Source organism: Ciconia boyciana, chromosome 27 (assembly GCF_034638445.1).
Source record: "Ciconia boyciana chromosome 27, ASM3463844v1, whole genome shotgun sequence".
Classification (NCBI taxonomy): domain Eukaryota; kingdom Metazoa; phylum Chordata; class Aves; order Ciconiiformes; family Ciconiidae; genus Ciconia; species Ciconia boyciana.
This window is the reverse complement of record NC_132960.1, coordinates 1637576-1662093: the sequence shown is the minus strand read 5'-3', so window position 1 is coordinate 1662093 and position 24518 is coordinate 1637576. Positions and strand designations below refer to the sequence as shown.

The 24518-nt window shown below is 61.9% G+C and overlaps 1 protein-coding gene across 1 annotated transcript; it reads left to right on the top strand.

Annotated features, from left to right (window-relative positions):
- Window positions 1-13892: 13892 nt before the first annotated feature.
- NEUROD4 (neuronal differentiation 4) lies at window positions 13893-17751 on the top strand. Its single transcript, XM_072847325.1, has 2 exons — window positions 13893-13980; window positions 16747-17751. The coding sequence occupies exon 2, from the start codon at window positions 16756-16758 to the stop codon at window positions 17749-17751; it is 996 nt and encodes a 331-aa protein (XP_072703426.1). The 5' UTR covers window positions 13893-13980; window positions 16747-16755.
- The last annotated feature ends 6767 nt before the right edge of the window (window positions 17752-24518 follow it).

Genomic DNA, 24518 nt, shown 5'->3' with positions numbered 1-24518 from the left:
TGTCCTCGTCTTGTGCAGCTCGTGGTCCCTCCCGTGCTCCGGCCCATGCCCTTGGCCTCAGAGCACCAACCCCCCTTGCCTCAGCTAATCCCTTTAATCAGTGAAGATGTTCAGAGCTCAACCCGCATCCCCAAAAAGGGAGAGGGATGCTCTGCCCCCCTCATCCCCGAAACGAGGAGGAGCTGGGGCTGGACTGGACCACGAGGATGCTCCCGCAGCATCCCCGTCCCGCTGCCACCCGGGGAGCACAGCTCTGCCCCAATTCCCGAGCGGAGCCATCCTCCCCTCGTCCTACCTCTGTGTTTCAGAGGCTGCGGGTACCAGGGTGACGACTCCCACCATCACCTCCCCTGTGCGTCCCCTCTCCCTGCCGGGGCCGGCACCCAGCCGGCTTCACGCGCCCCTCCATCTCACTAAGCCTCCGCTGCTCCTGCACGTCCCCTCTCTGTCTGTTATCTGTCAAGTGGTGAGAAATAAAGTGCTGGAGCCGAAAATATGCTCCGTGATGAGCAGGAAAGGTCTGCAGCTTGGGGAGCTGGCAGTCGAGGAGCATATAGGGGCTGGGGAGTGAGCAGGGGGCTACGGAGTGAGCTTGGAGACTATGGGGTGTGTGGGAGGGCATGGGAGGCTTGTGGGGGGAGCAGGAGTGTACTGGGGGACTACGGAGCGTACTGGGGTGGTACAGAGTGCACTGGGATGATGTGGAGCGGGAGCCATGGAGCGACGCGAGCTGTTGGGGCTTCGAGGACTCAGGAATTGCTTGGCACGCAGGGGGCCGGGAGCCCTGGGAAGGGGGCTGGGGCTGGTTTAGGTGCTCCTGGGGCTGGCGGCGGGGCCGGCCGTGCTGCTCGAAGGGGCTGCAGGGCTAATCCGGGCTAACCCTGCCCCTGGCCAGGCACCCGGGCACGGGCATCTTCCCACACCTGGAAAATCCCGTGCATCCCCGAGCCCTCCCAGCCCTGGCCCACTGGTGCCTGCTGCCTTCATAAGGGACAGACCCCGGCCCCGGCTCATCCCTGGGTGGCCGCTGGCCGTGGCTGTCATCCAAAATCCTCTGGGATGATGAAGCTCTGCGTCGTCCTGCTGCTGGCTGGGCTCGCCTGCAGCCTGGCTGCTGGCTATGAGTTGGGCAGGTCCCCAGCAGCATGTGGGGTGGCACTGGGGTGGTCCCCGGTGGGGTGCAGGGAGGGGGTCAGGCCACCCAGGCGCATGTGTCAAGGGGCTGGGTGCAGAGTGGGGGGTGTCCTGTGCGTGTGAGAGGGGGTCCCGACACCCCGCCGAGGCGGGTGATGCCGTCTCTCTTCCTCCTGCAGTTCCTCTTGATGAGACATCTTCCGCAAGCGCTGGTGAGTTCGGGGTCCTGCGTGTGAATCCTGATCGCCCAGGGGGTCTGGTGGCCAGGCTGCAAGGCAGAGGTTTGGGACCCCCCCAGAGACCCCGTGTCCTCCAGCGAACGGCAGATCTTTGGGTGTTTTTCTCTTGTTCTGAAGGCGGGGTTGTTCCTGGTGGGTGAAGATGCTCCTGCATCCCTCTCTTCCCTCCAAGGCAGGCGGGGAAGTGTGTGGGTCGGACCCACATGGCACAGATGGGGTCTGAGCAGCCTTGGCTCCCTGCAAACCCCGCAGCAAGAGGCAGCTCCCTCGGGGCTGGTGGCCTTGGCCCGGGTGTCAGTGCAAGGGTCAAGACCTGCTGGGTGTCAGGGCCATCGGTTTCGGTGGCTGGGTGGGTGGGAGGTACCGTGGAGGGGACGAGGAGCACCCTGTTAGCGGCACATCAGGGTGCTTGGGTAACCCCGTTTCTTGCCACGGACGTTGAGGCAGTCGAGAGGGCTGACGGAGCGGGGCTGGCCCTTCTCGACCTGCTGGACAGGCCGTTGAAGGCTCTGAGTTCCAACTTCATCGGGTGAGCGGGGAAGGGGGAGCAATGGGCGATGGGAGGGCTCTGCCACGGTCAGCGGGGACAGCAATGCTGCCACCCCAAGAGGTGTCCCCAGCTCCCTCCCACCCCGCTGCGCTGGGTGCTGGTGGGGGATGTAGTGGGGAGGGTGCTGGGGGGCTGGCTGGGTGCTCCCATGAGGATGGGATGGTGGGATGGGGCCAGGTCTCACCTCTTTGGTGTTTTCTCTCTTCCAGGTGACCAGCGAGAGGCCAGGACAGTAAAGTCCCTTCCTTCCTGGGGACACAGGGTGTCCTGTCGCTGGCAGGGATGCAGCTCCAGGGCTGGGGCTTGGGTTGGGGGGATGCTGTCCTGGGGACACCGGGAGCCCCTGCCACCTCCCATGGCTGCCCAGGGCTGTGCCCAGCTCCTTCTCCACTCCTGCCCTGAGCACTGAGCACCCAAACCTCCCGGCCATCCCACCAGACCTCCCCGTCATCCCACCAGACCTCCCCACCATCCCACCAGACCTCCCCACCATCCCACCAAACCTCCCCGCCATCCCACCAAACCTCCCCGCCATCCCACCAGATCTCCCCACCATCTCACCAGACCTCCCGGCCATCCCACCAGACCTCCCCACCATCCCACCAAACCTCCCTGCCATCCCACCAGACCTCCCCACCATCTCACCAGACCTCCCTGCCATCCCACCAAACCACCCTCCCATCCCACCAAACCTCCCCGCCATCCCACCAGACCTCCCTGCCATCCCACCAGACCTCCCCACCATCTCACCAGACCTCCCCACCATCCCACCAGACCTCCCTGCCATCCCACCAGACCTCCCCACCATCCCACCAAACCTCCCTGCCATCCCACCAGACCTCCCCACCATCTCACCAGACCTCCCTGCCATCCCACCAAACCACCCTCCCATCCCACCAGACCTCCCCACCATCTCACCAGACCTCCCCACCATCTCACCAGACCTCCCCGCCATCCCACCAACCCTCTCCTGATCCCACCCCAGGGACCTCCACGTCCCTGTGTGTCACGGTGGCTCATCTGGAGCCAGTGCTGGGCTGGGCTGGCCGACTCAGGGCACGTTTTGGGACAGTGGGGGACCCAGGACCGGCTCCCGCTCCACGGTGCGATTTGGACTCCCTCCCAGGGCTGGCCCCGGGTGCCAGCATGCTCCCGGGGGAGCAGGATGCGTCCCCCTCCTCCCTCTGAGCACCCCTGGCTCTGCACAAGCATGACGCAGCTCCCTGACACCGGGTCTGGTTGACTCCCAGCTCATCCCATGGCTCTTCTCGCACCACGTGCGTGCATCGCTCCAGACCAAAGCCACCCACAAAGCCAACGCCTAAATGCTGCCTGTCTCATCCTGCCTGGTGTTTACTTGTAACCCGTGGCCATGAGGGATTGAAACCCAGCCCAGCCGTGGTCTACCCCAGGGTATGATCCTGCTGCCAGATGGAGGCAGCTGCTTCAGACGAACCGAGTCTCCCCTGCCTCGATTCAGGTGCCCGTGGCGGGGGGACTGGTGCCATCCCATGCGTGGTGGTCCCAGGACACCCACCAGCCCTACAGTCACGGTCTTCAGTCCTTATCCGGCATGGAGACCACCCCACTGCTTCCCAGGCCTGCTGGTACCCCTCCAGCTGCAGGGGCTCAGCCGGATCCAGCTGTGCCCAGCTGTGCCCAGCTGTGCCTTTGAGCCTGTCCTGCAAAGACAGACCCCAAGACCCCAACCCACAAGACTTCTCTGTCCCCAGGCTCTCATTCCCCTTACAGGGCTTGGGTGCCAGCCGCTCTCTCCCTCATTAGCGGAGTTCGTTAACTCCCGGGGCTCTTCCCACCCCCTTCCCGACTGGCACCTGCCACTCAGGCCGCGAGGAGTGGGGACAGTGGGGACAAGGGCCTCTCTCAGGGTCCCCATGGTGGTCCCCAGCTTGCTGTCCCCCCCTCCGACGCAGGGACGATGGTGCTCTGGGGTTTCCTGGTGCTCTGGGTGTGGGTGGGACTCGAGGTGACGCTGGGTGGCTGCGGGGTGCATGGGGACACGCATCCAGCATCTCCTGTCCTCCGTGGGGCTAACGGCTTTCACTCCTTTCCCTGCGCTCCTCGCTGAGGGGGTGGTCACCAGCCCTGGGAGGGGGGGTCCTCCCACCCAGGGTCTCCTTGTCCCAGGCTGCCGACCACCCTGGCCATGGCCCCGGATCCAAAATGCAGCTGTGCCCGCCCCTGCCCACGCATGGAGGTCCTGCGGGGGCCGGGTTGTCGGATTTGCAACTCTGACAACCCCCCACTCTGCCAAAAACCCGGGGGGGGGGGGGGCTGCCTGGTTGCCATGGCAATGAGGATGATGCTGGCAGCTCCGTGGGAAGCGGGTGATCTTCCCGGCGATGGAGGAGGGAGAAGCTCCGTGTCTTTTCAGAGTCGTGGGATGCTCCGGAGAGACACAGCTCTGTCTGGGACAAGCCTGGAGCGATCTCGAGAAGGGCGCTGTGGGGTGCGGCTCTTCGTCGTACCCCCAAATCCGTGTGCAACCAGGGCACCCTGCTGAACCAGTGCTTACTGGTTTCCAGCTTGGGAGACCAGTGAGACGAGTCTCACGGTTTTGCTTCTCCTTGGAGGATGGACAAAACCTGGTTGCCCATGACTGGTTCATCTCGTCTCTTCACCAGTGGTGGGATACCCTAAATGAATTATTACCTCCCCCCCCCAAACTCCTCCTAGGAATAAACCCAGCACCTCCTGGAGCAGGCAGATGCCTCGTCCCCGTGCGAAGAGCTGCCTCCTCCTCCTCCCCTCGGCTGGCAGCTCTTCCTCCAGCTGGGCGCAGAGGTGCGTGCCGCTGCGCACATCTCACCACCGCCTCCCTCCTGGCATTTCTGGGCGGCTTTTTGAGTAAATAAAGCATTTTTTTGCACGGTTTCGCAGGGAAAGGTGCCTCGTGCAAGCGCATAGGAGCTCTCAGATGGCAAAGTCCACCTCTGAGCTGGCCAAGGGAAGTGTTGGGGGGTGGATAAATGTATGCAGTGACAACTGCAGCGGCCACCTCCGCCTTCCCACCGCAGGTGAGATAAATCTCATCTTAAAAAACAGCTCTTTTTTTTTTTAATTATTCTTTTTCCCAGGAAAAGACTCCTGACGGGGACGCCGAGAGCTGGGACGCGGCGGTGCTGCCGCTCTCTGCAGAGTGGGATGTCCCTGGGGAGACGGCACAAGTTACTCCTGACAGCTCCTCGCCCCGTAATTGTTCCCCGAGGTGGGTTCGTGCGTTATTAGCGATGGATTTGCTGAGGATGGAGTGGAGCTTAAATTAGACTCCGGCTGACAGAGCCCTCCTGGGTTTGTGCTGGCGTGAAAGGCTCGCTCGTGTTTGCCTATCGCACAAAACGAGGTGTGGCGTTGTCCCTAAACCTTGAGAACTGACCTTAAAAAGGGACTCGGTTTTGGCTGAGCTGAAGATCTCTGAGTGAGGATGCTCGGGGCAGCAGGGTCCCGGCTGGATGTCACCGCCTGGGAGCTGGTGACCCCAAAAGACGGTGGGGTCCCCAGTAACTGGAGTGGGGGGTACTGCAGCTGGGGAGCAACCTCCATCCAACAGCTCTGAGGCTTCAGGGCATCTTTTTTTTCCAGATCTGAAGCATCCATAGGCGGGAGATGGGCATGGACGTGGTCCCAGCTTGCAGAGGGTCTTTGGCTCGCCATCCTTTCGAAGAGCAGGCAGATGGCATCAGGAGACCCTGCGGTGTCCCAGGACGTCGCCTCTCGCTCCGATCCCCTCAGGAGCACCCGTGGCTGCAGCCTCCACGTGCGGTTTAGGTTTGGAGCTCAGAGCCGTGCTGCTCCTGGAGCCGACCCAGCTGGCTGGGAGACGTCACCGTGATTATTTCAGTTAACTCAATTTACTGCTATTACTGTCAGCCGGACCTAACGACCCGACATGGAGCAGCAGCCCTTAGAGGACCCATTTCTAATTAATTTTAGCTCATAAACTAATTAATGGATTTACTTGTAAATTCGCAGAAAATCCATGTTCCCTGCAAAGAGCAACCCTTTCTCCCCGGGGAGGCTGGGCATCCTTGGGGATGCTCTGCTCTGACCCTGGCGAACGTCCCCCTCTCTTGCTCCCCCAGCAAAGTCACCCCTTGGCTGGATCCCGGTGCCCGCAGAGGTGCCTGGGCTCCTCTTCCCCAGGGGATGCTTTCCCCGAGCCGGCGCAGAGCCACGCAGCCCTCCCGGGGATGCCGGCAAATCTCCACGCCTGGGTCGGGGCCAAGCTGGACCAGGTGCCGTGGCAGCTCCTCGCCGCCGTCGGTCCCGGGGGACAGTGCAGGGATGCTCCGGGGGGATGGCAGCCCCGGCTGTGGAGCCGGAGGAGAGGGGGCGGCAGCTGGGCGAGGAGGTTGCCAAACGGGCAGAGACGGCGGCTTCCGGCAAAGCCGTGCCCGCAGCTCAACATCTGGGGCCCGTGGTCGCCGTCCAGCCAGCAGCGTCACCGCCTGTGCCAAGGCATCTTCCTCCTCCTCCTCCTCCTCCTGCAGAGCCTGGCTGGGGCAGGGGGACCTGACACAAACCTCCTCCAGCCTCTGGGGACTTTGGGCAGCCTCTGGGCAGACCCCAATAGGCTCTTTGCTGGGATGAATCCGGTCCCAGGAGGCCAGGACCACCTCGCCGATGCCCACACGGGGTCCTTTGTCCCCACCCTGAGGGACAGTGGCTGCAGACAGCAGCGGGGGGTAGCCCTGGGGCTACCGTGGCGTGGCACCCAGGGATGCGGGGCTGTGCGGTGCACAGGGCAATGCCCGTCCCGAAATCCTGGACCCTGGGGCTGTGCTGTACCCCATATCCTGGCCCCCCAAATCTGTCCTGTGACCCCAGGGCTATGCTGTACCCCATGTCCTGGCCCCCCAAATCTGTCCTGCAACCTGGGGCTGTGCAATGTCCCATGTCTTGGCCCCCCAGATCTGCCCAGCGTCCCCAGGGCTGCGCTACCTCCAACCCCACACAGCGAAGGATGCACAGGTTTGCACGAGCCCTCCTGCTCGAGGACCTTCGCGTGGACAAGGTCTCGGTCCCCAAATTTGTGGTGACGCCCGGATGCGGGCCCGGTGAGCACCCCGAGCGGGATGCAGGGCACCCCGCGGGGCTGTCGGCTGCTGAGGTTTCTTACCAGCAGATGTCAGCTCCCGCCCGGGGATGCGAGGCCGGCGCTTGCCTGGCTCCGATTCTGGCTCTGCACCCTTGCACACGCGTGTGGCGGGGCTGTACCCTTCCCCGGGGGGTGACGGTCCCCGGGGGCAGCGGGGTGACATGGTGGCCCTAGGGCTGTGCGTGCCATCACCGCTGCAGCCACCCGGGACAGCCCGTGGCTCTTCCTCTGGGAGCTGTGCAGCTCCCGCTCGTGACCCGGGGCCTGTTTGGGGCTGCTCTGCAGTAGTCATATAAGAAAATATCTCGTTATCAAAATTACAGCGTGCAGGGGAGAGGCTGGGTGCTGGGCTGAGCATCCTGGGGAGTTTTGGTGCAAGCAGAGGAGCGACGGGAAAATGAGGGTCCTGGGAGGGGGAAGGGCTGCCCAGGGCTAGAGCTGTTGGGGAGCAATGGAGAGGGGCTGGGCCAGCACCCCCAGACCACGAGCAGCCCCCGGCCCAGGAGCAGATGTCGTCTGAGCCCGCGTGGGCCCAGCATCCGAATTACGCCAACCTGGGAGCCTCCATTGAGATGCAAAGCAGGGGCCAGGGATGACAAACCAACTGCTTGTCCCAGACACCCGCACCCCGGCAGCGGGTCGGGGTGCTTCACCCGCACCCCCACTTTGACGGTGCCCTCCGCGGCAGCTCTGTGCAGGAGCCGTGCCGCGCTGGCTGCCCTCAGCGTGGGGACCCCCAGGACCCTGCCTGGCACGTGCATGCGTGGGGCAAGGGGACTGGGACGTGGCGGGTTGGATCCTGCTCCTCAGCAGCCAGGTTCACGCGTCCCCAGCCCACCCAGGACAAGCCCCCTACAAACCTGCCGGCGTGGCCCCGCTCCCAGCAGGAAAAGCCCCTCTCGGGGCTGAGCCTCGGGGGGGTTTCTGCCCCAGCAGCGCTGGGGAAAAGGGTCTCTCCCCACCCTGATAAACCCTTTTCTGGACAAGGCATTGCACCCCTCTCTTTTCCAGAGAGCTCTGGGAACGGGGTGCCCACAGAGCCGTGGGGACGTCCTGGCTTCACCTGGGCTGATGCACCGGGTGACGGCACGGCTGGGGTGTCACTCGCTGTCCCCTGCGTGTGATGGAGATGTCTCCCCCAAACAGGGACTGTCCCCAGCATCCCCCAGCTCCAGGGTGTCCCCAGCCCTGCTCTCGGGAGGAGGACGCGTGGGCCGGCTCCACGGGGCCGGAGGCAACCGGGAGCGAACCTGAGCTCTCCCAGCTGTGCCTGCAGCCGCCGCGTCCTGCGGGCTGCCAGGAGCCCAGCGGGCCAGTAGCCGCTCTGCGAACGGCTCCCATGCTGAACGGGGGGCTTGCTCCCGGGGGACAGCGGGGTTGTGGCCCTTCCCTCCCCACTTGCCGGGGGTGCTTGAGCCCATCTGTGCCTCCTGGTCCATCTGGGCACTTTGGCATCCCACCCCTGCCTGCCTCCTCGCCGGCGGAGCAGCCAGGGGAAACTGAGGCAGGGAGCCATGGGAGAGGCTCAGCCCCGTACATCTCCAGAGCACCCCATAGCATCAGGACACACTGGGTGCCCCGTCCTCTGTGCCCCACGCCTGGAGGTTTTGGGGGGCAGGAGGTGGCCAGCAGGCAGGAGGAGAGCTGCAGCGAGGGCTGGGGACATGGGTGGTCCCCACAGAGTGTGTCCAGCCCCTGACACGTCCCTTCTCCAGCACCAACAGCCGTTAGGGTGGTGGAACACCCTCTGCAGCCAACTGGACCCCACGGCTGGGCCACCAGGACGGTGCTTGTGGATTTGGGAGACCCCCGAAACCGACCTGGAGGTCGGAGGACCCCAGGGACAGACACCCTTTGTCACAGCCCCCTGCCACCTCTCCCTGGTGCCACCATCGCTCAAATTGACAAACACGGGTCAGCGAGCGCTGGCTGCGGCCCCCCGGCCCCCCGCTGCCCCGCCGGGCCCCCCGGCCCCTGATTTCTCTTTAATTGCATTCCCCAGTGTCATGCAAATCAGCCGTCCCGGGCGCAGCTGCCGGGATTAAATTAGACCCCGTTAATACGCGGTAATTGCGTTTCCGCACAGGCCCAGGAATGCCGGCCCGGGCGTGGGGGCGGTGGCCGGCCGGCACCAGGGCGGCAATCGGCTTTCACAATATTTACTCTGGCAATTACCCTCCCCTCCAGGCTGCGGCCCCTCCGAGGCCAGGGGCTGGCAAGGGGATTAGGGGACGGAGAGAAACTCTGGGGTGGGGGGCGGTGGCTGGCGGTGCTGGTGGGACACGGGGACAGGGGTGGGATGAGCGTCCCCCCCTTCTCATCATCCCCAAATTTTGCTCCTTGTATGCACAGGTTTGTGCCCTGCTTGGAGCATCTGGGTGGTGGCTTCATCCCCTCTCCAGGTGGAGCATCATCGAGGTGGAGCATGACCGAGGTGGAGCATGACCGAGGTGGAGCATGACCAAGGTGGAGCATCCCAGGATGGAGCATCATCAAGGTGGAGCATCCTAGGGTGGAGCATGATCGAGGTGGAGCATCCCAGGGTGGAGTATCATCAAGGTGGAGCAACCCAGGATGGAGCATCGTTGAGGTGGAGCATCCTAGGGTGGAGCATCATCGAGGTGGAGCATGACCAAGGTGGAGCATCCCATGTTGGAGCATCATCAAGGTGGAGCAGCATCAAGGTGGAGCATCCTAGGGTGGAGCATCATCAAGGTGGAGCATGACCAAGGTGGAGCATCCTAGGGTAGAGCACTGTTGAGGTGGAGCATCCTAGGGTGGAGCATGACCAAAGTGGAGCATCCCAGGATGGAGCATCATCAAGGTGGAGCAGCATCAAGGTGGAGCAACCCAGGATGGAGCATCATTGAGGTGGAGCATCCTAGGGTGGAGCATCATCAAGGTGGAGCATGACCAAGGTGGAGCATCCGAGGGTGGAGCATCATCAAGGTGGAGCATGACCAAGGTGGAGCATCCTAGGGTGGAGCATTGTTGAGGTGGAGCATCCTAGGGTGGAGCATCATCAAGGTGGAGCAGCATCAAGGATGGAGCATCATCAAGGTGGAGCATCCTAGGGTGGAGCATCATCAAGGTGGAGCATCCCAGGGTGGAGCATCATCAAGGTGGAGCAGCATCAAGGTGGAGCATCCCAGGATGGAGCATCATCGAGGTGGAGCATGACCAAGGTGGAGCATCCTAGGGTAGAGCACTGTTGAGGTGGAGCATCCTAGGGTGGAGCATGACCAAAGTGGAGCATCCCAGGGTGGAGCAGCATCAAGGTGGAGCAGCATCAAGGCAGAGCGCCCCAAATCTAGCTCCTTTTGGCAAGTCCTGCAGCCGTTGGGAGAACCTGCTCCAGGTCCCCGCCACATCCCACACATCACCCCAGCCCTGCTGGGATTGCGGTTTGCCCCTGTGGTTGCAGCCCTGGGATGTGGAGCATCTGAGACGGATGATGCTTTCAAGGGTGATTTCCTTGCAGAGTATCAGGGAAGGGCCACAGAGTGAGGGACATCTTGCGTGTGACCAACAGACAGGCGTAACGTGGACAAGCTCAGGACCTGCCACTTCTTCTCCAGATGTCATGGGGACGGTGCAGTCTGTTCCTCCTGAGCTGCACTGCTCAGAGCCTCACAGCAGAGAGGGAAACTGAGGCTCAGGATGAGCAGACACCAGTGGGAATGTGCAGGGTGACGGGGACACGCTGTGCCCCTGAGCTGAGATGGCTGTGGGGTAACAAGGCGGTGTCCGGAGCCACCAGTGCCCAGGGAACGGAGAGCTGGGGAGGGCTGTGGGGTGGCGGAAAGGCGTTGGGGGGACGGGATGAGATGGGGGGGACCTGCAGGGGATGGGCGACGTGAGGGGTTGACCCCTGAGAGATGGCGGGTTAAATGGGGGATGGAGGGGGGAAGGGATGGAAGGGGGAGGGATGGAAAGACACTGGGGGATGAGAGGGCTACGCAGGGGGCATCGAGGAGGGGGGACACAAGGGAAGGACACATGGGGGTGGGAGGGCTCTCAGGGAGGGTGGGAGGCTCCTGCGGTGGGCACAGCTTGGGGTTTGGGGGTCACCAGCACAGCCCTGGTTTGCCGGGGGCTGGATGTGGGGCTGAGCCCAGCCGGTAAATGGTGATGCCCGGCTGCGTTCCCTCCTCTCCACCTCGGAGACCCCCAGCACCCACCCGGGATGGGGCAGGGGGGCTGCAGCTCCACCCCAGCCACGGCCCTCCCACCCTCTGCCCACCGAGGTCCCCGTCCGGGCGCTGCGGTGCCCGTCCCCGGGGCTGGCGATGGAGGTGGGAGCGGGAAGGTTGAACATCTTGCGAAAGCGGTCCCGGGGGGCCAGAGCCGCCCGTAACCCCAACAGATGCAAAGCCCCCGCACAATGGGATTAGCGAGCGGCACGTGGCCGGGCCTTGAAAGGCGGCAGGGCCCGCAGACAATGCATCCGCCATCGCCCCGCTCGCTCCCGGGGGTCACTCCTGCTCCCGGCATCCGGGGGCCACCGCCGGCCCCGGGGGAGGTTTCGCTGTGTCCATCCCCCGGGCGCCCACCGGCCCCTTTGTGCGGGTGCCCGGACCTGTTGGAGCCATCTGTCAGGGAGGGGACGAAGCCGTCGCTGAGCCGGGCAGTGTGGCAACAGGCAGATTTATTGGCCGCAATCTGTTCCTGCCTGCCCTGCCCGTCCCAGCCTGGCGGTGGGAAGTAAGCCATGAATCCACTAATGAATTAATTAGTATTCCCTGTAATCCCGGGCTGCCAAAGACATGATTGCAAGCGCTCTAAATTAATGTGAAGGGTCCTGAGGGCTGGCGCGTGCGGGCAGGGTCCCACGCAGCGATGCCGAGCTCTGGGACCAGAGCCCGGGAAGGGATGGAAGGGGGTGGGATGACTTTTGGGGTGTCATCGCTGGCCCCCGCTTCCAGCCCCGCCGCTGCAGAGGGTCCCAGCGCAGCCCCTTCCCCAGGCTGGGCAGCTGCAGCCCCTGCGGTTGGAGGAGCCGAGCTCCAGGTCCGAGGGGCAGAGCAAGGCGACCCGTAACGCCCGTCCCTTAATTAATGGGGGGTCTTTTTCCATCACCCCCTCTCGCTGGCCGGGGGCTGCGGAGCCCGGGGCCCCTTCCCTTGTCTGAGCAGCGGAGAGCTCAGCCGGGCCCCTTCTGGCCGTACCAGCCACTAATTACTCTCCCTTTGCTCTCTCATTATAGCTGGGAGGGAGCCGCGGCCCCCGCGCCCACCCCCAGCACCTGGGTCGGAGCCAGCATCACCCAGGGCCTGGCCCCCCCGGCTCTCCCCAGCACCGACATCACCACGGCAGTGCCCGGCCAAGGGGGGCGGCGGGTGATGACGCCCGAGTCTGAGACCCCGGCAGCCCCGTGTCACTGTCACATCGTGCTCGGCCATGCCCCGTCAGATGGGGACCCCCGGGGGGACTCCCCACGTGGAGGGAGCTGCGCAGCAGGGGCTGTCCTGGTGCTGGGCAAGCTGGGGAGGGTGTCCAGGGGTGCCCATCCAGGGGTGCCCATCCAGGGGTGCCCATCCAGGGGTGCCCACCTAGGGGTGCTCATCTAAGAGCGTCCATCCACTGGTGCTCATCCAAGGGTGCCCATTCAGGGGTGCTCATCTAGGGGTCCCCATTCAGAGGTGCCCATCTAGGGGTGCCCATCCTAGGGTGTTCATCCCAGGGTGCTCATGCAAGGGTGCTGGTCCAGGGATGCTCACCCCGGGGTGCCCATCCAGGGGTGCTCATCTAGGGATACCCATCCCAAGGTGTTCATCCCAGGGTGCTCTTCCAAGGGTGCTGGTCCAGGGATGCCCATCCAGGGGACCCCATACAGGGGTGCCCACCTAGGGGTGCCCATCTAGGGGTGCTCATTCAGAGGTGCCCATCTAGGGGTGCCCATCCTAGGGTGTTCATCCCAGGGTGCTCATCCAAGGGTGCTGATCCAGGGATGCCCATACAGGGGTGCCCATCTAGGGGTCCCCATTCAGAGGTGCCCATCTAGGGGTGCCCATCCAGGGGTGCCCATCTAGGGGTTCCCATTCAGAGGTGCCCATCTAGGGGTGCCCATCCAGGGGTGCCCATTCAGAGGTGCTCATCTAGGGGTCCTCATTCAGGGGTGCCCATCTAGGGGTGCCCATTCAGAGGTGCCCATCTAGGAATGCCCATCCTAGGGTGTTCATCCCAGGGTGCTCATCCAGGGGTGCCCATCTAGGGGTGCCCATCCAGGGGTGCCCATTCAGAGGTGCTCATCTAGGGGTCCTCATTCAGGGGTGCCCATCTAGGGGTGCTCATTCAGAGGTGCCCATCTAGGAATGCCCATCCTAGGGTGTTCATCCCAGGGTGCTCATCCAAGGGTGCTGATCCAGGGATGCCCATCCAGGGGTGCCCATCCAGGGGTGCCCATCTAGGGGTCCCCATTCAGAGGTGCTCATCTAGGGGTCCCCATTCAGAGGTGCCCATCTAGGGGTGCCCATCCTAGGGTGTTCATCCCAGGGTGCTCATCCAAGGGTGGTCCAGGGATGCTGACCCAAGGGTGCCCATCCAGGGATGCCCATCCAGGGGACCCTGGCCAGCATACCCACTCGAGGATGCTCGTCTAGGGGCACCCATCCAGGGACGCTCAGGGACCGGGGGTGCCCACCCGGGGGCACCCATCCAGGGATGCCCGAGGTTGCCGTCGGGGCCCCGGTGGGGTGGCGGGAGGAGCCGGGCTCGGTCACCTCCCCCCCGTGGGAGGAGCCACGCGGGATCCGCGGCCGGGCAGGAGCCGCCGGCAGCGCGGAGCTCTCAAAACCGCCCGACAGCAGAGCTGCCCGCTGCCGGGGCCGCTCCCGGTGCTGTCCCCGGTGCCGCCGCGGCGGGAGCTGCCCGCGCCCCGGGGCTGGAGGCACCATGCGCCCGGGCAAGTGACGGCGGGGACTCGCTCCGGTGCCCAGGTAAGGGCAGACCGCGACCCCCGGGATTGCAGGGGACCCCAAGGGACGTGTCGGCCCCTCCGACGGGGCTCCGCGGCCGCTCGGTGCCCCCCGGTTCCCCGGGCGAGCCGCCGGGGCGGCGCGGGGGGCTCTGCCCTGACGGCGGAGCAGCGGGAGCCCGTCCCGGGGGGGCTCTGCGCCCTCCGAGGGGAACCGGGGCTGCAGGGCGAAGGGTGGGATGGAGCCGGCGGCACCGAGCCCCGGCCGGCCCCCCCGGCTCCCCGCAGCCGTCGGGGATGGAGCCGCGGCCCCGGAGCCGGGGGGGGGACCCCCGTGCTGGGGGCTCTGCCCTGCTCGGAGCCGGGCACCGGCTGGCAGCGGGTCCGGCCAGCCCCGGTCACGTCGGGGCCGGGCTTTCGCTGGGGATGGAGGTGATGAAGGTGATGGGGGAGATGAAGGACCTGCCCCGGCCCCCGGTTTTTTGTTTCTCCGCTCCCAGAGGGGGAAGCCCGGGGAGGGGAGCCCGGTCGGGCTGCCCGGGGCTCTGCAAGCCCCGTCCCCAGCGAGTCCTGCCCGGGGCCAGGACCCCAGCAGGGAGGAAAGCAGCATCCCCCACCTTCCTCCCCCTTTTCCAGGTCTGTGTGGATGCTGCAGGGCTGCCCTTGAGCAAATTCCCTCCCCAAACGTCAGTGCATCCCCTCTCTCCTGCCCCAGTTGGCTGAGGGTGGGACTGGGACTGGGACCATGAGTGTGACTGGGAGCTCTGGGCAGCCCCAGGTTCAGGACTCGGCCGACACCGGTGTCCCCATAGCCACCCCGCTGGCCGTGCCGGAGCTGACGGAGCAGCTGTAGGGCTTTTAATCCGCCCTGCAGCCAGAGCCCACCGGGTCCACGTACAGCTGGGCCACATCCCGCTGCGTTCCCAGGCAGGACCGTGGTACAGAGGTCTCAAGCAAATCCTAATTTTCATGGTCTGCTTGTGGGTTTCTTGTCCCTCCTGCCCCTCTCCATGATGAATTCCGGGCCCCAGCTGCCTGTTTTGTTCCTGGCTCTTGTGCCAGCATCTTTCCTGTATCCTCCCCAGCCCTCCGTGTTTCTTCTGCCTTGGGTGGCCCTGTCCGGGCTCAGCGTCTTCATACCAGGGGCTGTGCGGGGCTTTCTCCTGAACCAACTGTCCTCCTCTGGAGAAAGGAAACCAGTGGAGGGTTGAAACCAAGTTCTTGGTCCTACAGTAAAGGAGAAGGGATTGAACCCACTTGTTTTGGGGTGGGAGCTCGGTGCCTGGTGGCACAAAGGGAGAGCATCTCCCTCTGCTATGAGCGGAGCCATCCCTACCTGAAAATTAATTTTTTGGCTACAGCAGGCTTTTTCCTGCAATGGGTTTCTTGGGGTTCTTTCAGATGATGTGGAATGGAGACGTTTGAAAATGAAAGGTATCCAAAATAAGGGGCTAGACAAGCTACGCATTTCACGGGGTTTCCCACCATCTCCTTACTTGAGAAAGTACCAAAGAGACTTCATTAGGCAATTCCACCTTTGTCTACTTTCCCCCCCTTTTAAAAAAATCAATATTTTGGAGAAAGAGAGCAAAATCCCTAAAAATTCAATCTGCATTTCCAAAGAGACAACCTTCTGAAAGATTTCCATGGGCATACTGCGCCGTGAAGTGCAGGGAAGGGGGGAAGACGCTGGGCTCGCCTCTTGAACAGAGCTCCAAACCTGGTGATTTTCTTCTGGGATGGATTCTGGTGCACGGGACCAGTGAGGGATGGGAGCTGCAAGTGGGGATGCTGCGTTTGGGACAGGTCCCCAAGGGTGGAGTGAAAGGAAGCCTCAGACTGCAGCCTGGAGGGGTTTTGGAGCAGATCTGCAGCCGTTTTTGGGCTGCTCTCACCACGCATAGTGGGTGCAGCCCTGTGGTCCCACCAGGACGCTGGCAGAAGGTATTTGGACCCGCTCCACCCTGGCTCAGCCAGACCCATCCATTCGTCCCAAAGATGGTCCTCCACCACCTTCACCCACCAGATTTCCCAGCATCTGACAGACCCCTATTACTCTGCCGAAGAGTTAATTGGGGCCACATGCTCCTCCGGGGATACGATGGCTGCGCGCAGCAATTAACACCCTAATCCAGCCCGCAAGCCCCATCACGCATATTAAAAGTGGGATTTTCCACATGGGGTGGACAGGGGCAGTGGAGCCAGGGCTTGGGCAGCACACTTTCAGCAAAGCTGCTTAGATGCTAAGCTTTATTAAATGAGTCAGGCACGATGACAGGATTTGGGGGGCTGATTAACATGAAACCCAGGCTGGTTTGTGCGGTGCGACTGTGTTCGTTATGGCAGAAGGAAACGAAGGTTCAAGCAAATGTGCTCAGGTTAGAAGAGCTCAGGCAAGAAAATCTCCAGAGGCAGCTCTGCAGAGGACCTTTACTTTCAAGCTCCCTTTTGCAACCTGCAATGTGACAATCAGGGTTGAAGCCATGAGGGGAGGGACTCAGGAGTGGGAATAACCCCAAAATTGAATTGATGGAAGCCCTGAGCCCTGGAAAAATGCTGCTGGGCCCCAGGGAGAGGCTTCAGTGGCTCCCAGAAAAATTCACCAGAAATTATTGTAGCTAGGTAAATAGATAGATGATGGATAAATAGATTCTGCAGGTACCGTGAGTGGACAGAAAGCAGTTGATGTCTCTGGAAGATGATTTTGAGCTCAGTTCCTAATGCCCTCAAAATGTTGAGTGACTCTCCTGCTGGACTTCCTTAATATCTCCTTGTCCCTTTGTTGCAGAGATCAGAGATGACCAAGACGTATGCCAAGCCCAAAGAGATGGCAGAGCTTGTGAGCACCCAAGCCTGGATGAATGAAACACTGAGCTCCAAAGATGGGCTGAAGGAAGAGGACAGCAGGCAAGGTCCTTTTGGATTGATGCCTGGCTTGAACGAAGAGCACGACAGCATTGAGGAAGAAGAGGAGGAGGAGGATGATGGGGAAAAGCCGAAGAGAAGAGGACCAAAGAAGAAGAAAATGACCAAGGCGAGGCTGGAGCGGTTCAGGGCCCGGCGGGTGAAGGCCAATGCCCGGGAGCGCACGCGGATGCATGGTCTGAATGATGCTCTTGACAACCTGAGGAGGGTGATGCCCTGCTACTCCAAGACTCAGAAATTGTCCAAGATTGAGACACTGAGGCTTGCAAGGAACTACATCTGGGCTCTGTCTGAGGTGCTCGAGACGGGGCAGACTCCTGAAGGGAAGAGCTTTGTGGAGATGCTCTGCAAGGGCTTGTCCCAGCCCACCAGCAACCTGGTGGCTGGCTGTCTGCAGCTGGGACCGCAGACCTTGTTCCTGGAGAAGCATGAAGAAAAGTCCCCGGTGTGTGAATCGGCCATATCCAGCCACTCCTTCAGCTACCAGTCCCCAGGGCTCCCAAGCCCACCCTACAGGACCATGGAAACACATCTGCTGCATTTAAAGCCTCCAACCTTCAAGAGCTTGGTGGATGCTTCCTTTGGAAACCATCCCTCTGACTGCACCACTCCCCCCTATGAGGGTCCCCTGACACCGCCCCTGAGCATCAGCGGGAACTTCTCCTTGAAGCAAGATGGGTCTCCAGACCTGGATAAATCCTACACCTTCATGGCCCACTATCCCTCAGTCAGCCTGGCTGGAGCACATGGACATGCTTCTCACTTCCAAAACACAGTGCCCCGCTACGAGATCCCCATAGACATGAGCTATGAGTCCTACCCACACCATGTGGCCGGGCCTCAGCTCAACGCCATCTTCAATGAATAGCAAAGCAGACTTAGACCCAAATTCGTGATGCAGAGAGAAGTTCAGCCACGTCGTGTTTCTAGAACGGACACAACTGGAGCGAGGATATTGCCGCTATGGGGTGAGAGACTTCTGAGCATCTCTGCAGGACACTGCTGTGGAAGGTTCAGCTGGCCCTCCGGTCCTCTCCCAGCAGGTCTGCGCTGGTGCCACCTTGCTGATTTCTGAGCTGTCCCCAGGAGCCACATGAACCCTTTCCAACAGCTGAACTCTGAGCAGCCACTGCCGAAAGCTGAGCCATTGCCTCCCGCTCCCTCTGCCCCAGAGATGCTCATGAAGGTGGCTTCACCCTGCAGGACTTTCTGCCTGAACGCACTCCAGCACTTGGGATCGTCCGTTGCCAAGACGTTACAGCTCCTTTTCCTCCCTCCCTGGGGTGGTGGGGCGTGGGCACACCTCTGTCTCGCATCAGGTGGAGACAAGCCCCTCCGGCCCCTTGGGATGAGCAGTTCCCCTTCCACACGCTTTGATGGGGTCATGGTTTTCCAAGTCCAGCCATGGCCAGGCAGGCTGGCAGAGGTGGGAATGATCTGGACCACATGCAGAAGACCAACACAGTTGCTCCTCCTTGAAGCTTCCCCCCCAACGGAGAACCTCATCTTTGCTGCCACCATATCATCCAGGGATGGCATGGTCCAGCCAGGCTCAGACCTTCTCCGTGATGGTCCCTCCACTGCTCTCCTCCTGCACTGAGCCCTGCTGCCTGTCCTCCTCTGAGCCTCAGACCTTGCCTGTGACCTACAACCAGCATGAGATTATCAGCACACGGATCTTGAAACCTCGTTAAGGTTGATCCTCGTTGATCTTTCAGAGCACAAATATCCCGTCTGGAAGAGGAGCTCTCAGCCGAACCCTTGCTCCTGACTAGGGCCACGTCTTCTTACGGTTTGTAGTGTTATTTCTCACGATCTGTGTCCTGAAGCCATCCTGCCAAAAGAAGTGTGTCTTAATTTCCTGTTTTATTTATTATTTACTGTGTGTATGGGGGTCCAATTTATTTCCTTCCATTTTACATGAAATGTGGAACGTGCTAAATAACCTCCTCATTTTCCAGTTGACTTCCAAGTGCTTAGTTGGAGTTAGCTTTGTGGAGACATGTGGTTTTTGCAGTGCTGTTGCTCCAGGATTATTTATTAGCCATTATTTATTTAATTTATTTTCTTCCTGCCCTCACGGTCTATTTTCTGGTGATGAAACCAAGTATTTAACCAAGGGGTTACATATTTAATGTTGAACTACATATTTAACATTGGCATTTCTTGGATTTTGGAGGCTGATCGTGCCCGGCAGCTCCCAACTCGTCCCTTGTATTTCTATATGAGCAATAACTTTTAAAGGCTATGCAACTATTTTTGTTTTCAAGAAAACCCAGGCAACTATTTTTGATGTCCCACTGGCCTTGCGAGCCCGGCTGGCCAAACCTCCCTGTTTTGCAGAGGTGTTTTGTATAGAGTTGGGAATTTGGAGATGACTTGAGCTCCGGAGGTCCCTGCCCAGCCCCTGGGTCCTGGGGCTTCTTCCCTTTTGTACTGAGAGCAAATGTTTATCCTTTTGTAAAGAAAGCAGAATTGGGTTTCTAGCTCAAATAAAGTTGTGGTCTTGTTTCAAGCAGCATAATCCCAGGGCTGTCGTCTCCATTTCTGTGGTCTTCAACACGGTGGTGGTGGTGGTGAGGGGCTGCCTGGGGGGAACCAGAGGATCTGAACCCCCCCATGCTGGGGTCCAGCTGGGATCCCTGACCTTGGGGCTGCGCTCCATGGGCTGCTGCTGGTGGCCAGCACTGGCCATGGGACCAGCGCTGGCCATGGGACTCCCTGGGAAGGTCATCTCCAGAGGCATGGGGAAGGGGTGGGTGGTGGTGGGCTCAGCTGCGGGGTGAGGGTGGGTGCATTTAACATGGAGCTGCTGCTGGCTCTGCCCCGGGGCTCTGCCCGTCTGGCCCAGGCGTTCATGGGGTGCGCGTCACGAACACACGCGCACACACGTGTAGACATGCACGCAAACATGCACATAGTCACACATGCGCTGCCCCAGACACGCACCGTGTGCCCATACAGGCACGCACACACAAACACCGCACGCACGTGCACAGACGACCCTTTGCACGCGTGCACGCTGCCATACCGCGCACATACACGCTGATGCGTCGTCCTGCACCGCTCTGCGTGTGCACACACCCTCGCGAGCGACGCACAAATGCGCACAGGGAGACGTGCACGCGCAAGCGCACACCCACGTGAGTCGGCCCTGCACTCGTGGCCGTGCGGAAGCGCTGGGACGCATCCTGCCTGCTCCGTGAATGCCAGCATCGTGCCTACGCAGGGGACGCAGGCGTCCTGACTTCACCTCGTCCAAGCCATCGCCCCTACCGAGAGCGGGGGTATGCGTGACCCGGCCCCCGCAGCACCCACGAGTCCTCATTTCCCAGCTGCGCTAAAAACCCGAAACAGCTTCTGGCTGCCATCGGGGCCTCTCCTCCCCGCAGCCCCCGTGGCCCCTCGCGCAGGGACCCCACGCTCCACGTGTCCTCGCACACCTCAGTGCCTCTCCATCCCCCAGCCCAGTGCACCGGCTGCTGCCGGGAGCCCGGTGGGAGCTGCCAAGCGCCTCGTCCCCGCAAGCTGTGCCCTGCACGCGGCTGCCGCTGCCCCGCACGGGGCGAGGGCGGGGGGCTCTCTGGGGGGACCCGCAGCTGCAGCCGCGCCGCAAAGGGCTGGGGGAGATGCTGCGGCCCTGAGCGGGGGCGAGGAGCTGCATGGGAGGCGTGAGCCGGGCAGGGGGCTGGCGAGGAGAGACCTTGTGCGTCCCCCAAGCAAGCGGGGAGCGGCTGCTTTGGGGAGCGGGCTGGGCTGGGGATGCACCTACCTGGGGATGGGTCTTACCCTGCACCGGTCTGTACCGTGGGCTGAGGGTTACTGCAGCCTGTGGAAACGGGGAGACCATTCCCAGCACGTACGCACAACATATATGTGCACACGCACATTCAAAACACTCCAGCACTTACACATCCATGCACACAGGGAGAGATACGTGCATAAATAAGTAGGTACAATATCTGTGCACGCACACACAGACTCACAACCCTCCTGCACAGCTCTGTGCTGGATACCTAGGGCCGTGCACAAATGTGCACGCAGAGCCACACGCCTCCCTTACACCCACACCCCGGACACCTACAGACAAGCACACGCGTGCACACACCTACAAGCCCACACCCGACGGCAGCGTGACCCCCACCCCAATGCTCTGGGAGCAGTGGGATAAGGACAGCAGCCGGCTGCCCGCTGGTGCCCAGGGTCCAGCTGTGTCCCCGGCCCTCCCCGCTCCCCCCCCAGCCCTTCACTCGCTGGCCGGTGGCCAAGCCCTGCTCGGTGCCAGGTCCCCCGGGCGCCTGTGCGCCCAACAGCAGGGGAATCGCCCCTTCCAGCAGCCCCAGCCTGTGCCAAGAGGGCAGGGAGCCGTGCCAGGCTGGGGCAAACGCTCCTCTGCCGGGCCCCACGGGGCTGCACGTGTGCACGGGCGTGCGAGAGCACAGCTGGCCCCTGGTACGCATGTGTGCGGGGGCAAAGGAGTTACCCCTGTGTGCGTGCATGCAGGGTGAGCGGTCCATGAGGAGCTCCGGGGTCGTGGCTCCACTGGCTGAGGCTGCTGTGATGAGAAGGAGCTGAGAACTGGCGCATTCGCTGCACCCCACGCTCCCCAGCACCGGCACAGCCTGGGCACCAATGGAGCAGGTCCCTTTTCCCCCCGGGTGGGCTCCCTTTCCACCCCACGCCTTGGTGGGTCCCCACAGCCCCTCACCACCCACCTCCTCGCAGTGTCGGGGAGGTTGGGAGAGGTCCCACAGCTCGGGGGGGACGGGGCAGGCAGGGTCTGGGTGCCGGGAAGGGCACCTGGGGAGGCAACGCCGCTTCTCACCAGCCGTAGCGAGGACCCACAGAAACGCTGGGGACGAGTGGGTGCCCAGGAGCTGAGCCCTGTGAGTCCATCAGCTGCACTTAATGTAACCTTAGGGACTAATTAGCATCTAGGGCAAAGGAGCCCTCGTTAAAAACTCTCCCCTTCCCATATGATGACGCAGCTGAGATTGGAGGATGCTCTTTCTCCTGGAAGAAGGACCAGGGAGGCCGGAGCAGGTATCGGGAACCTCCGATGGTCCATCGTCTCCTCTTGCTCCAGCTCCCGTGTCTCCAGCTGCTGGGTGAGCATCGGTTTGGGATGCAGTGCAGAGACAGCTCCGGACACCTCTTGGACTTCTACAGCTTTGCTTTAACTCCACCAGGGTCTCCATCCGGGCCCATGTGGAGGTCGGCTTGGATGGCAGAGCAGCCCTTCCAGCCCGTCTCTGGCACCCCAGCAGCCAGCCCCATCCCTGGGGGAGCTAGCGGAAAACCAGGACTTTTTTTTTTAAGGATTTTTGGAAGGAAAAAGCCAGCTGGGGAATGTGCGAGGTGAAGGATGACCATCAGAGCTGAAAAGGCCAGGTGGGAACAACCTCCTACACTGTTCTTCCCTGGGCAGGTGGAGAAGACCCCAAGGCAGGGATGCTTTGCCCCCCCACCCCATACGGGGCATTCCCCCGGCAGCAGTCGGGGTGTCCAGCACCAGCAGGGCACACGGCTTGGTCAACGGTGGTGATGTCCACGGAGAAGCCACAGTTGGGAGCAACTCTTCACTCTGAGGGTCCTGGCTCCAAGTCGCCCTGGTTTCCACAGCAGGGTGGGAGTACCCAGAGCTGTATAATTGCTAAGTCTTTTTAAACCCCAGATTTAAAAGCTGTAATTCTGATATTGTTTGTAATCTGATAACACTGTGAGCCACTGAGCTCCTAATGTGCCCAGCTTGGGAAACCATGAGGATTTTCCCACTAAGCCGAAATATCAGACTGTTGATTCTTGAGTTAATCGTCTTTTCCCCCTTGGGGACATCAGATTTTGGCAACTAACTTTCTTGCTGATTAGTGTGGGCTGGTGGGAGAGGAGCCGCGCGTGGTCCCAAGAGGATCAGCGTGGTGGCACCAGGCTTGATCCTGGGGAAACTGGGATGTGCCAGGACTCAGCTTGTCTGCACCCAGCAGGCATTGAGGGTTAAATTGGGCTTGTGCGAAGCTGTGACCCTCAGGCTCACACCACGACTTGGAAACCAACCCATCATTTGTGTGTTTGCAGCCTTCAGGACCAGTCTCTTCTTTCCATGAGTCCAAGCTGTTGCTCCTGGACGTGGCTGGGCAGGCAGGTAACTCCTGTGCACGGGGCGTCCCCATCCCTGCGTCATCCAGCATCCTCCAGTCCATCCGCCCAGCATCTCACCAAGCCCTGGAGTGCTGTGCGTGCGGCTCCGGCTACCCGGGTCCTTGGACCATGGGACCAGGCAACGCCACAGCACAGGAGATTGATCCCCTCGGATATGCTGTGGGGATGGATGCCTGGGAGAAGAGCTCGGCCAGCCTTAGCTGCAGTGCCCCAGCCAGCACGCCCTGGGCTGGGATGTCTTTGAGCTTTGAAGGGCCGCACCTCATCCATCTAACTGGGGATCCGTGGCTGCCCCACCATCCCGCTACTCCCCCTGCGCCCTACCTGGGCCAGGGGACCCAGGGGAGGGCAAGGTCCCCTTCCCACATCCAGCCTGGCAGAGGTGGGACCGCGCTCCCCATCCCTCCGGCTCCTCTGGAGCTTCCCACCAGCGCGGGGCGGGTAATTCGCACAAATCCCGGCGCTGGCTCCGCCGAGCCCCTAAGCTCTTTGCTGCGCTCCAGATCAGCCGTGGTTCAATCTGTTTGCAAAGCTGTACAGAGTGTTTACGCAGCAGGGACCGGTCCAAGGGATTAGGGGAAACGCTCCCCCGGCATCTGCTCCATCCAGCCGCGGCCAGCGCCGGAGCATCCCTCGCCTCAGGGAGCCATCCCAGCTTTCCCAGCCTTCCCCATCCCCACCCTGCCTGGCTCCAAAGGTCCTGTGGGTCCTCCTGGCACCCAAAGGGATTTTGGTGCTGGCAAAGGGTCCTGCTTATAGTGGGGGACCTCACGGTCTTATCCTGGAGCTGTAGTGGGTCCTGGTGGGCTGGCTGATCCTGAGGGGAGCTCAGGGTGACCAAGAGGGACTGTCATGCAGCTGGTAGAGGTGTCACCCCTTCCCCTGGACTCTGGGGAGTCTCAGAACATCCCTGACTGATGAACCCCCGAGTACCTGGGCAATACTCACCCTGTGCCAGCTTCCAGCAGCAGAAGACCCCCCCCCCCACAGGGTCCCCTCCTTCCTGAGTCCCTCTTTGGTGTCCAGAGCTGAGCCAGAGTGTGGTGACCGTGCAGAGAAAGGGGACGCAGATGCCACCGTGAACTGAGTCTTACCCCGGCCGGGCTTGCAGGGAGTGGTGGCCGGGGCAAGGGAGGACCATGGCCTCCATTCGGACGATGCCGCACGCAGCACTTGAGCCTCCTCCCCCTCTCCCACCGTCTCCCCTGGTCTGGAAGCCTCAGAGATCACATTTGAGGGACGTTCCTGAGGTGTCACTTGGACCTGAGCCCTGGTGCTCCAGCAGAGTGGATGGAGAGCTTGTGGGGATGCGGCTGCTTGTCCCCAAGCTGTGCCAGCCCGCAGCCGTCCCACAGCCCGCTCTGCTGAGGGCTGCCGTCACCGGCCGGGCGGCTCTTTGGGCAGTAAATTGTGTCCTGCAAGAGCAGAGCACATCACTGCCCTGCATGCAAGGATCTGGGCTCCCGGCAAGGGCTG